The 14,164-nt window shown below is 40.2% G+C and overlaps 1 protein-coding gene and 1 non-coding gene across 2 annotated transcripts; both read right to left on the reverse strand.

The window, feature by feature from the left end:
- Window positions 1-496: 496 nt before the first annotated feature.
- TOMM20 (translocase of outer mitochondrial membrane 20) lies at window positions 497-13,732 on the reverse strand. The gene is made up of 5 exons (XM_053973714.1): window positions 13,516-13,732; window positions 8,199-8,245; window positions 7,410-7,491; window positions 6,985-7,127; window positions 497-5,861 (listed from the first exon to the last, which is right to left on the reverse strand). Exons 1-5 carry the CDS (start codon window positions 13,637-13,639, stop codon window positions 5,817-5,819), a joined length of 441 nt encoding a protein of 146 aa, XP_053829689.1. The 5' UTR covers window positions 13,640-13,732; the 3' UTR covers window positions 497-5,816.
- Window positions 12,532-12,666, reverse strand: LOC128805855 (small nucleolar RNA SNORA14). Its single transcript, XR_008436604.1, has one exon. It is a non-coding gene; the product is annotated as a small nucleolar RNA SNORA14 (small nucleolar RNA).
- Window positions 13,733-14,164: the final 432 nt, after the last annotated feature.

A 14,164-nucleotide genomic window follows, 5' to 3' on the forward strand; every position in this document is an offset into this window, starting at 1 on the left:
AGGGCACTTAGTTGTGTCAGACAACTTCTAACAAGCCAAGGAACCTGATGTTAAAGCTCAAACCTTTAGATGGAGAGATAAAAACAAATGAAACATAAACCAAATAGCAACCCCTCATGGTTATGCAAATTCAGGTCTCATTATAGCAAACACTCTGACTAGAACTCAATAAATATGAGGCTGTAACCTGGGGTCAGATGGGGCTTCCCTTCTTTATATAGGCAAAAACTTCCACCTCCTCAGTGCTAGGAGCTGGCAGTCTTCCTCCCAGCAACTTACAAGACCAGGCTGTATTATACCAGGTCAATGTGTGGTGAAAGTAAATCTTCATCAAAACCAGACTGTTCCCACCAGTAATGAAATACTGCTATGAATTGATTATGTGTGTACTATCAATTAAGAACAACAAGGGAGAGTTTCTCAAAGAACATGCTTGCTCAAGAATCCCTTTTCTTCATTTCTCCATTTAATTAGTCATTGAATTATAATTCACAAATTCATGCAATAATCATTATTATTTTAATCATCAAAGCTGAATGTACATTCTTTTTCATTAAATAATATTAAATACAAGAAGAGGTGCTAACCAGTTAATGTTTCAGAGCTCCAGGGAAATGCTCTTTTACATACATGCCAAAACAGGCAAATACTGTTTTTTTACAGCAAATTTCTGTATCTTCCAGGCTATGTTACAGGGTGTAATATGGCCAGAGTGACCTAAGGAAAGAGAAGAAGTATGGTTTTCACACAGTACCTCTTATTAAACAGCTTTCTCAAGATGTTGTCATGTGTTGAGCAGACTGAAGAATTTCTTACTAACAAGTTGAATGTTTGGAAAAATGCTGATTGACGGCTGTAAGGGTGGAAAATTTCCATTTACTTGTATAGCATACATATACTTTACTCCCCCCCCACCCCCCAAACAAAGACCAGGAAGAAGAGAAAAAACACTTTTGAGATGTAGGAGTAAAGATTCCGTTTTGAGCCAGGGTGCTGCTACAATGCAAACAGCTGCCTCCAAGGCATGAGAGAGACAAAGTATGAGACCAGCTCACTTCATGTCAGCTGCAAGATCACAACAGGGTGAGTAGATTTTGTCAACATCAGCTGAAATTCAACCAGCATTGAAAATGCATCCTGTCACCAACCTATAATATCTTGCTTCTTTATTTTTTTGGTTGGCTCTCCTCCCATCACAGGCAGAGTCCAGCTCCAGGCAAAATCTTAAGATGCAGATTTCACTTCCACCCCTCCTGCAGTTAACTGTGAAAGGTGCATTCCTTTCACTCCAGCTAGCAAAGCTCACCCAGAATAATCACAGCTGGGCAGGGAAAACTTCTCTTGCATGCCTGGCAATCAGATGCAGTTGCATTTTATTGCAGAGTTGAAGTTGTACAATGCAGCTGGCTTATCTATTTACCTAGTTTGTATTGAAGGATGGAGAGAAAGAGGGAAATCCTCCTAATCATGACATCACAACAATTTAAACACACCAGATTTTAAAAAGCCAAAGGTAGGTATTATCAGTAGAAACATATTCCACTGCTGCTCCACTGAGCCTGTCTTATACACCATACCAAATCTGTCTGGACAAAATGCTGCATTGCGTTACCTCACCAGACAGGAAGATTCTAAAAATTAGGATTTTGCAGGGTGAGCTTGCACAAAATGTGTGTGCAAAACTGCCCTCTGCTGTTTAGATTAAGACCTGTTCAAATAAATGAACTGTATGCTTGGAGTCAAAAGCTTATAGCTCAGAGGCCTTTAAGGGTTAAGGACTGTTAAGTTACAGGAACGATTAGAAAGCAGGGTAGTGAGCTCATCAGAAGATGTCCAGTAAATATTCTTTAAAGCTAATCCCTACTGCAGGGAAGGAAGAGAGAACCTGGGTTTTCTTTTCAAGAACATATGGAAACCACTGTACTTCAAAAAAGCTGCCCATTATCTAGTGCCAGCATGTTGGACAGTTTGGTACAAAAAATAACACAGAAGGGCCAGCTGTTTTGTACAGCTTCACTCACACATTCATACACTGGATGTGGCAAACTCTGCCCTGTGAGAACAGCATTAGACATTCACATTTTCTTTGGGAAGTTTGAGTTTGGTATAAATGCAGAAAACAAGTACTGTTACCCAGACTAGTTCAGTTTCTGGCGCACGTCTGATGAAAGCTAGCCCAGTTCTCATGAATTAAGCACAAGTTTCTGCTTTTTGCAACAGGCTTTTGGTCAGTGCACAGAGAATACTGTAAGCTACGCTGGTCAGTGTAAACACACTAATTAAAAACCAAACCAAAACTTGGGTACAACAGAAACCTTGCAGAATTTTTTTTTTGTTCTTTTCACATCAGCCCTTTTTATGTCCATACATTTAAAAACACAGAAGCATGGGTGTGCAGCACAACATGCCTTTGAAACAATCACTAAAAGCACTTAGTGACCACTTCAAAGATTCCCTTGATGTTTAACTCATGTTAACTGTAACACAACAGTCATGTAGGGCCACTGTTCAGCCTAAGGGACTTTAAACACACCACCAACAGATGTACAAATGAAACTTTAGAAAGATTCTTTGAGTGCATAAATAGCTGGAGCTTTACTTTGATGATGGCTGGCTGGCCTCCTACACAGCAGGGCTGGGACTTCTCAATTTTTCATGTTAAGGGCAACAATAATCTTGTGTCAGCCCCCAGGGAAAGGAAATTAGTGCCACATGATTCAGTGTGTGCCTGACCACTCTGGTTTTGGATTTGATTCCATTATCTAGAAGACTTAAATGTGAGACATCAAAGGTAGTCCTGCATGATAATGAAACTAGCTGGGTGGGTTTTTTTTCTATAAAAGCTGCCCAAGAAACTCGTAACCAAGGACAAAAGACTTCCCAACATAAAACTAACAGACCTCTCAGTTTCTTTATAAGAAATCCTTTTAGTGCTGAAAACAAGTGCCTTTTTCTTGGAGAAGCACAGAAGGGAAAATGGTTCTTTCTGGGAGGACATGTAGTTTAACCTGCAGTAAAGTAAGATTACAGATTTTTTTCTCCAGCAGCTGTGAGCTCCATAGCAGCAAGTCCAGAACTGGAATTGTGGATTACTTCCACTCTTTTTTTCATTTGCACAAGTGAAACTAAATGTACAGCACTGTGCACAGCTAATGCAATGGCATTACTACTGCTGATGCAGAAACATCCATCATTACCACCACGCTTCTGATGACCTGTACTTTGCTAGTGTCTGAAAGCAGTATCTTTGCTTGAGTCTGAAACATCTGTGGACTGTGGGTGCTTGGCTGTACCTCTGTCAGACTGCTGCTCTTGGAGCAACAGCAAGTTTGCATTCTAGATAATATCTTCCAAGTCTTCACAATTGTACAGTATAGCTTCACTGGGACATTTAGGGAGAAGAAAAAATTCAAGTCTTGTTAAAAAGATTCAGCATTCCACTCTGTTAGTCCAAGGCACTCAAAACAGGTACCAGAGCTTGCTCTAGCATACTAACCAAGTACTTGTGGGTTATCAGATATGAGAATAAATTTGCATGTAAGACTACATTTTAAATGTATACTGTCTTAAATTTTGTTTGCATCTAACTTTGCAGGCTCAAGAAAATGGAAAATGTTAAAGCAATATTAGTGTCTATGATGCTTATTACAGCAAATACCATTTATCGATATAATGAGACTGTCACCAAGCCTTCCATCAAAATCAGAATTGACACCCAGGTTTGATGAAACACAGATCAGGAGAGCTTTGCTGTAAGCTAAAATGTGAATTCAAATTGTCATCATATACCAAAGAGCGTAGAAAATGCTCAGGTTTGACAGAAGGGTGCTACTTTCGTCATGTGCTGTTTGGGTTTGCTTTTCAAGGCAGGATGGAGGTTTTATTTCCCTTAAAACAATGTTAAAAGCTGAACTAAAAAGATAGGCTGAAGTGACCAGCAAAACAGAAGGTAAATATGCTAACAGTTCTGTCAGCATAACTGACAAATTCCTACTTTTAACTCTTAAGGGTTAGAAGGGAAAAGAAAAACTCCCTCAAAAAGCCTCATTAAAATATTTTTTATTAAGTGCAAAATAACTTTGTCCCTGTAAAATAAATTAAAAGGAAAAGAGCACGCTGGCCGCTGTCCCCTGAAGAGTATGGCTGCTACGTTTTACCTTATGCTACCTGAACAATTCAAGCACAAAGATTAAACTACATTCAGTTGTTTTAAAACATTTGTTGATACCAGCCACTAACTTCAGTATTTATCACATTACAGGAAATTTCAATAGCATCTCAAATCTTTGGAAATAATATTTTCAAGGGCTTAAGGGGAAACTACCTATTCCATAGCAAACAATCTCAGCAGAATGACTCAGTAAGAGCCATTTCTATTCCCAAACCCAGGTATTGACTGCTAGGTCACCATCAACTATCCACTTAACCTCTCAAAAATCCTGTGTGAGGCAATTCCTGAACCACTGAGGAGAATCTGCCTTTGAAGAAACTTGCACCAGGTTGAAATAAGACAGAGTTGGCTAGAGTGTTCTCAACATAGCTCACTTCTACAAGATTATGCCACCTAACACCTTACTATTAATTTAGCAGTATCATTTGTACTGTCAGCTGGTCTGAAAGACATCTCAAAGCATTCTGCTCAAGTTAAAAATCAGTCACTGTGCCAAAAAGCTAAAGCTACTTTTTAAATTGTTTCTTCTGCCACCTAAGTGCTGATAGCACAAACCCAGAGAACAGCAGAAGCCAGTCTGTTTTGACATTTAGAAGATCTTACCCATTAAAAACTTGCTTTCCTAAGTACATTTCTCCTACTCACTTGAGCCTGCTGTATATTATTTGTCTTCTTTTTGTTGGCAAAGGAGAATTTACTACACCATATTGAAATTGCACAACATCTAATTCCATTAGCTTTTGCTATTTACCCTAGGGATATAATTGTCTTACCTTATCAGTGCAATTTTTTTTCTTAAGGCAAATGCCTTTAAAAGACTGTTAACAACCATTTGCTATGGTCTTGAAGACTACAGATTGAAATGTCAACTATCTTGCAACGTTTCAAGCCTTCCAAAAAACACCAACTTTTGTGCTCTTAAAATATGCTCAGGTTCTATTCCAAACAGCTTTGTTTCAGACGCCTGTATTAACAGAGATTTCAAGTTTGCCAGTAATTTTGAACTGATCACTATACATGTTTTTGTTCCTGACAGAAATGGATTTGTCATTCTTTCTGCAGCCAGTCATCTCTTACCATTGTGATTTGCATCTCCTTCTAAGGTGATCTGTTACTGTTTAAATGATCATATATTTATTTTCTCAGGAAATTACACAAAGTTTTAAACTTAATTAAAAGTATTGGAAGACCAGCCATAACATTAAAAATAAATTTTAATGTTGTCATTTTTAGATCATTTGCTCTGACACCGAAATATTCTGGATTTTAAAGTAGTACTATAGGGACACACAAGCACAGATAAATCTTTATTGCCATAACTTCGTTTTTTCAAAAATGAGCATTGGGTTTTTAATAGGTTGTAATATGTACAACATTACAATGGCATATTTTAATAATAATGAAGTTAGTGATACTTTGATAACTCAACACAGTGTATTTATAAAATGAATTCTTATCAAAATACACTTTTCACTGGGATAATAAATAAAATCCTGCGAAACCGACCTACACAAAGTTAATTTTAACTCTGGTAGAACCCGATGTGGTACACAGTCCATTAACTACTATGTTTGCCCCTTCATCCCCCTACTGATGCTCATCTTCTGGGGTAAGAAAACTTTTTTCCCCCCGTTGTGGTGTGACCTCATTCAACATCATCTTCAGCCAAGCACTGTGCATTTACAATTCTCTGTAAGGAGGAGAAAAACTCATTCACAATTATATAAAATTGACAGCAGGCAACTGATTATCAAGCAATGTAATTTTACACTGAACATTAAGCAGTGTAATTACTGAACAAACTAATTGAAGTTAAAAATGATAATCTATTTGACTTCAGTTTTTGAAGTCAGTTCCACAGATATTACAAACAGTGCAATACCTAAAAAAGCCAGTCAGATAAACAACATACTATCAACCTAAAGTGATGACCTCTCTATGATTTCTGGCACTGTTCTCTTAGGAAACATTTTTGTTCAATCATTTCCTCAAGTCTTATATCTTGCATATCTGACACTTTCCAGTGTTACCACTGAGTATATGGACCTTAACCTGAAGTGTAACCAGGCCTGAGCTGTAAGAAGAGCCAACTGATACCCAGCACTGAGTCTCTGCTTTATGTCAGGTAACACTGTTAGGGAGTCCCCTTGTACTTCCAAGAACATAAAACATATAATTTATTTTACAACAGACTTACCTGTGAGCACATTAACAACATTACCCACTCTGTACTCAGACTCAAACAGGAGGGCATTTTATACACAGAGCTACTAACACTTGTATCATCAGGGAAACTCCCAAGCTTCCAAAATTGTCATGGGTTCTGGTGCTAGTTAACATCTTGTGTCTAAAGCTGTCCCCAGAAGCAACAGGGTAGCAAAAGCAACAGATTCATTTGATGAACTTCCCCAGCATTTACACATACTTGTAGAAATGTAAATTAAAAAAAACAAAACACTTAAGACCCAGAGCAATAAAGTTACTGTTTTTCCAATCCCCCCACAACTTGTATTTGGGAAACACTGGATCCACATATAGTACCAGAGCTGTGGTCAGATGCCTCTACTTCAAGAGTTTAGCATACCCTATACACAGGAGAAGTTTTGTATTTCTATTTTATCCTGGTTGCTATAAATGTTACAAGATGATTTTCATATTCACTTTAAAACATCTCAGGTGAAAAAAAAAGCTTCTTTAAATCTAACTGAACATATTAAAAAACCACAAAGCCTGATACTCAAAACTGGTGCAGTGGATAAAGTAAGAATTTCAATTTTTTTCCAAACCAGACCAACAGGGAATGCTTCACATACCTGGCTTATTGTAGGGAGCTTAGTTAGAAGCATTTGAAACACTGGTGGTGGAAGAGTCTGCTGTAGAACTTGTAGTAGCTGCTGCGGCTGCCCACATACAGCAATGGCATTGGTCAAGTGATCAACACCTTTTTCATATTCACCTGTACGACAAATGATAAAGTTTTGAACTCAACCATCTTCCACACTGTAACACATCTACATAAAACATCCACCAAGAGTGGATTAAATTACGGTGAATCAATCGACATTAAACTCTTCTCCTTCCTTGATGGACTTTCTGAAGACACAAGGTTAGAACCAAATAAGCAGATTTTCTTAGATGAATTTGACTCTCCAGAATTTCTTGGTGTATAAAAATAATCTTCTAACAGGTAGAGAAAAATTATTTTACAACTTACCCTTTGGAAAAAAAATATTATTACCTTGAGCTAGTAATTCCTCTCCAAGCTGAATCTCCTCAAGGAAAAACTTCTGAACCGCTTCAGCATCTTTCAGATCAGGCAACTATAAACACACAGAGTAAATGTTAAATCAGCCCTTAAACACCAGCTACTAAAAAGTTAGCAGAAAATATTCTCAACTGAAATTAAACATGCACACAACCCTATTGTTACACTGACACTGGCAAAAAAAACAAGTGTCACCACTAAGTTAAACTTAGTGCTCAGAATGTTTGAAAATCAGACTCAGGTCTTATAACACTGCATCACAAATGTGTAGAGAGACAGAGACTGAAATACTTCTACTCAGTTTATTAAGTACATAATTTAGGAGCAAATATAAATTCTAAGGTGTATTATGTTTATATCAACTGTATTTCTTGCAATTGTTTAAGAGAAGTCTTATGTTTTCTTTCTGGATCCATTGGTAATAATGAAAAGGAAATCAAATACTTATTGCAGAACAACCTATCAAGTTCAGTTATAAGTGTATCCCATCAATAATTTTAAGTCTGAAAAGTCTTTGTTCATATTACAAAGAGAAAACACCATCAAATCACACAGTGAATGTTGTACTTTCTAATATATCTCCTCTGACACAAAAGAGGAACAACCATACAATTATTTCTGAGCATTAAAAAAACCTAAAGTATGCATATTTGCAGGAGTGTTTGTAATCCTGGAATCAAAACAAATCCTTAAGTAAATGTTACAACTAATACAAGTGAAACGTCTTTCAAAATAGCACTGCATTATTGATCACAGTATTACCTTGGAAAGTCCTGCTCTCTCTTTGGCAAGCTTCTGTTTCTTCCTTCCTGTAAGAATAAAAACATCTTTTAGTTTCAATTTGCAATTAAAAAGCCCTTCAGATTATAGTCTGAAACCATGAACAAAATCAAAGTCCTTTTCCAAAGAAGAAACTGGTAATGTATTCCAAATACTGAAGATTAAGAACAAGACTGCAACCCACTCAGTGCAACAGAGCATCATTTAAAGGGCTAATGAGGGCTGGCAGTAGCACCAATTCAAAATGACAATTCTTCTCCTGAGGGCTCAGCAAACAGCAGCTGTGCAGGGCAGCACAGCAGCAGCACAGCACATCTCATGCACTGCAGGCACACAGAAGCAATGAGAATTAGAGTAATACAGGAATTATCCACATGACGTCTAACAATAAGCCACATAAGAATTGTCCGTAAGTCAAGCTCTCTAGTTTTGAACTGCATGGTGCACCACCGAGGAAGGGGAACTTCAGCAGGCCACAGCAGCTACACACAGTGCACTTTCTCAGCTACTTTATAGCACAGACTTGGGAACTAGTTAATAAGTGGCAGTGTCTCACCATCCTTCAGCAAGAGGGATACTAAAGCATACCTTTCTGAAGCCTGAGGAAAGCAAACATTTACAGATAGAACAAACATTTACAGACTCAACTGCCTACCTAAAGGCAAAAAGTTGGTCTGCTACATGAAGTTGCACCACTTGAGCAAAACTAATGTAATTAAAATTAAAGTTGCTTTTAATGCAACTAGGCAGGTATAAAGATATCTTTATAGTAGCAGTTCTTTGTACAAGAAAATATAATTATACTAATTATACTGGCAATTTCCTTGGAATAATCATTTATGTAAATCTTCATCAACTGAAATAGTTACACCACTAAAACCTCTGAATACAGCCTATGGTTAAACTGTCCTTCCACTCTTTGTCCTTAGTGTCTGCTCAGAAAACTCCTGTACTGACAAAGAACAACTGTCACACAGCACTTATTTTTCTTTTGAAATAATTTTACAAGTTGGAAATACTTCCAAATATGACTAGCGGTTTTACCCAGTAATTAAAAATTTTCAGTTGTCCACATGGTGAAGACAGTCAGGAATACTATTCCCTAGTATAGCGATAACCTAACACATGGCGTTTACTGACAAGATTGTGTTCTTTATAGAAAGAGAGTTCACATTCTGACTAGATGGAACACCCTTTTACCTTAATACACCATCTTAATAACACTTAGCACTTAGATTTCTACAACTAACTGACCTGTGCATGTTAATTTACACTATAGATGGAAACATGTGTTGCATAGAACTGTAGTATGCTACAATTTTATGTTTCTGGAGGGTTTCAAGAGTAAAGAATTTGTCTTGAAAGTTAGTGCTTCAATTAGCTTACTCTAACTTTTCAGAAGCATTAACTAGCACAAAACTTTAATTTGCACTATTATGCAAACAAGTTTTGATAATAGATAAAATTGTAAAGATTAAATTTTTTAAAAAGTTAATATTTGAAATGTTTTACTATCAAAAAAGCCACATTGCAGCCATGGTGCATTCAGCAAAAATGCAACCTCCTACCATAAAGAAATACAGAGAGTAACAGATTAACATTTGTACATCATTTTGAGGAGAAAATTGTGTTTTCTTAGCATGACTATGATACCTTCTTATTAAAATATAACAAAAGGTATCATTCACCAGGTGAATTTCATTCTGAAATGAAGAACAAAATAAAAGACATGCTGGTAATTGGAACTAATGAAAGCTTTTGACCACTGATCACACAGATTTGAAATCATATACTTTAACATGAAAATAGTGAAGGAATATGTAGGCTCTTTAAAAGTTCACTTGCTAAAACAATTAAAAAACCCAAGTAACTCTAAAGGATACTTATGAATTCTTCCCATACTGGTTGGGAAGAAATACTAGTTCAAAGTATCTTTGCATTAACAACCAGAAGTTACCTTTGTAATATGACAAGCAAAAAGCAATGGCTTTGAGGGGTAAAAACCTCAAAAAAACCCAAATAAAAAAATCCCACCCCACACCTAAAAAATCCCCCAGGTTTGTTTTTCCCTCAGGGACCTCCATGAAAATGAAACACTTCCCTCTGGTTCTAAAGAGATAATCCCATTTTGAAAAGGGAAAGGCAATCTTTTGTAGAACGCATCTCTATTACCACAGAAATGCAGTGCATGCATCCAGAGCACAAAGCTAAACTGCAGCTGTCACAGTGTCAATCCTCCAGGCACAGCTCTTGCACAAGGGTACAAGTTCCAAGAGAGAACCAATGGATGACCTGTCCTGCTGGCACAGGTTGCAAAAGGCCCCTGAGTAGCCCCAGCAGCTTCCCAACCAGTTCCAGAAAGGAGCAGAAAACCCAAAAAGCCATCTGCATTTTCAGCTCCCATCAGTGAAGTCTGCCTACTGCCCTTCTCTCTGCTGTCCACGCAGAAGGCACTCTTGGGCAAAATTCAGGGTGGTCAGAAATTCTGGCTGTCTCTGAACAAAGACATGTGTGTCTATATTTTAAAGCAGAGCACTTCTGTTTTATTCATTCAAGAAGGCAAATAGTAAACATACCTGAACTATTTTATTAATAAAATACAGCCTGGGAAGCTCAACAGCTACAGATGTTTACATCTTTGCTATCTTTTGGTCTATGGACTAAATATGGACATGCCCCCCCAAACTAGCAATAACAAGACCAAAAAAAAAAAAAACAACAAAAAACAAAAAAAAAAAAAAAAAAAAAAAAAAAAAAAAAAAAAAAAACACCAAAAAACCCCCCAAAAAAACAAAAAAAAAAAACAAACAAAAAAAAAGAAACAACAACAAAGAAGTCCACCCACAAAACCTGCTAAGTAAAACATGTGGAAAATCAAAGTCCAGCAGTTCTATAAGCCTTCCAGAAACTTCCAAGAAATCTTTTTCCCAGAGACCTAAATCTGGCCACCTCATTTTTATGAGAGGCCTTTGCAATGTAAACTTTGGCCCAAACACAGCACACAGAGATGGCACAAAACCCAACTGGTTCTTCATTTGTCAGCATGTGCTTGACAAAATACGACAGGCAATCCACTGACATGTTAGGTCTCTTGTCCTTCCCAAATTCTGGTGACACTGCATCACAAGAGGCTGAAAAGGTTCTTACCCTAAGAAGGTTACTGGAAAAGATATGCTTTAAAGGTGGTTTCTCCAAGCTTTCCATCCCATACCCCCACTATTGCACAACACATGGAGCATCTTTACATAAAGAACTGCAGCTGGCTGCTGCACTGAACCTTTCCTGGTCAAGTATTTTATAGCCCAAGCCTTCCTGTCTACCCAACAGCAAAAATGCTGTAATACCCTGATCCCTGGCACCACTGCTGAAGCATCCACACTAAATAATCTGTTACACTACCAAAAACCACCAAAACAAATTAACCAAAGCCTTACAACTAAATGCAGACCAGTGCATTACATGCAGAGACTGTAAGTCCTACAATGAAGTCCCCCAAATCACAACTGCAACCTCCTACCAAACCAAAATGCATTTGTTTTCCACTTCAAAGTTAATGTCAATTCCTAATCAGAGCAGTTCTAAGGTTTATTCAGAACATGACTGGATAGAGGCTCAAATTATGGAAACCTGGAATCCAAAAATTATTTTTGGTGCTTCTGCAAAAGCCTTACATAATTCAGTGCTTCTCCTACTGCACATTTGGCATCATAAAAAAACCCCATGGCTGATTATGTTGCCAAAAATCGAGTTTGCTTGTGCAAACCAAGCACACACTTGGTTTAGTTAACTGCACTAAAATTTCCCAATTAATGACTTGCACTGCAGGGAAAAGAGGACGTGGAACACACACACAGGAGTTATGTGCCCAAAATCCAACACACAGGAGTGAGGGCCTGAAGCTAAAATATTTGACAGACATATTTTGCTGTAGAGAAAATTTTGGAAAGAGGAATTAATGCACCACTAATCAACAACAGTTGATTACAGGCAAAGTCAATCCATGAAGGCAGGACCAAAGCTGTTAAACTACATTTTAATGCTATCAGGTAAATACTCATTTTCAACCAGTCTAGTTATTGACTTTTCCATCCATGAAACTGCTGATCACATCACATTTACTTGCTAGGAAAATTTACCTTAATGATAACTTCTTATCCTCAGATTAGATACCAAAGGAATAATATACATATTACCCTGACAGAAATAACTCAGTATAAAAAGTATCACCTTATTGCTCATGATTCATTTATGTTCCTTCACTACTCATGCCTACATTTGCACTTAAAACCCTCACTGATTATTAAAACATTTAAATAAATGTTGAAGATGTGAAATAATGAAGAGCCACGGGAGAAGAGCTCTACATCTTGGATTAATCAACATTTTTCTCTGGCATTCATTCTTATCCTGGAAGCCAACGGCAGGACTGCCAGGAGGGTTTAGAATGCAGCTGATGAAACACCTGAGAGCCTCACCACAGCAACAACTTCACTGTAAGAGATCACACTGCTTGTGTTCCAAAGCAAAAAAGACAAAAAAAAAAGTGTCACCACATAAATGTGGGGGCTACAATAACACTGCTGAGCCTGTAGGAGAGACAGATTGGACAAGAAAAAAAGGTGGGGGGGAGGTGAATTTGAACCAAGCATGGACAGAAACCACAGGCTACCCAACACCTACAGCAAACGCTCTCTGATGGGATGACCCTGTCTAGAACCACCTGAACGGAGGCTGTAGTGAGGTGGGAATCACTCTCTTCTACCATGCCTGCAGTGAGAGGACCAGAGAAAACGGCCTTAAGCTGAGACATGGGAGATTCAGGTGAGACATCAGAAAAAATCTTTTCCACCGTTAGGGCGGCCGGGCATTGGAACAGGCTGCCCAGGGAGGTGCTGGAGTCACGATCCCTGCGGGCGCTCAGAGGGGACTGTGTCTGGCGCCGGGCGCTGCCGGTTAGCGCTGCAGGGGATGCAGTGGCCGTGCTGGCGGATGGCTGGTCGGGACTCGAAGGCTTCTTCCAGTTTTGACGGTTCTGTGACTCTGTGCCTGGCCCCTGGTTTCGGTGAAGGGACGGCGAGAGGCCGCAAAGCCGCAGGGGCCGCCGGGGCCCGGGGCAGAGCGGGCGGGGGTCCCGGCCGGGCCCGGGGCCGGCGCTGCGGCGACAGCACGTGCTGCCTTCCCGCGCTCCGGCCGGGCGGGTGAGCGGGGGAGAGAAACGGGGGATCACTGTGGGAAGCGCGCGGCGGCGGGAAAGGACGGGACAGGAGGAAAGGGGAGGGGGCGCCCCCGGGACACTCACGCTCCCGCAGCCGGTTCTTGAAATTGGGGTCGCTCCGCCTCTTGCGGTCGAAGTAGATGCAGTATCCGATGAAGAGCGCCCCGCAGAGCCCCGCGGCGATGGCGCTGGTCCTGCCCACCATCATGGCGCTCCCCCCGCCCCCGCGCCGCTCCCGCCGCGCGGCCCGCGCCGAGCTCCGCAGGCACCTTGGGGCGAGCGGGCACAGGGAAAGGACCCCTCCTCGCTTCCGCTGACGTCATCAGGCGGCGGCGGCACAGGGCGCCTCCCGTAGTGCCTGCGCCGAGGCCGGAGCGCATGCGCGGGCGGAGGGGCGTGGCCGGAGCGCTGGCGTTTGCCCGCCGAGCGCCGTGAGGGGCCGGGGAGCGGGAAAAGGGATCCCGGAAGAGAGCTCTGGGATCATCGCGTCCAGCCTCTGACCCAACACCAGGTCAACCAGATCATGGCACTCAGTGCCACGTCCAGGTGTCTCTTAAACACCTCCAGGGATGGTGACTCCACCACCGCCCTGCCCTGGGCAGCCCATCCCGATGATCCCTTTTCTGTGAAGAAATTTCTCCTAATGTCCAACCTAAACCTCCCCTTGAACAGCTTGAGGCTCCGTCCTGTCATCTTGTCCCTTGCTGCCTGGGAGAAGAGACCCGCCCCCACC

The sequence above is a fragment of the Vidua macroura genome, chromosome 3 (genome assembly GCF_024509145.1).
Source record: "Vidua macroura isolate BioBank_ID:100142 chromosome 3, ASM2450914v1, whole genome shotgun sequence".
NCBI classification, from domain to species: Eukaryota; Metazoa; Chordata; class Aves; order Passeriformes; family Viduidae; genus Vidua; species Vidua macroura.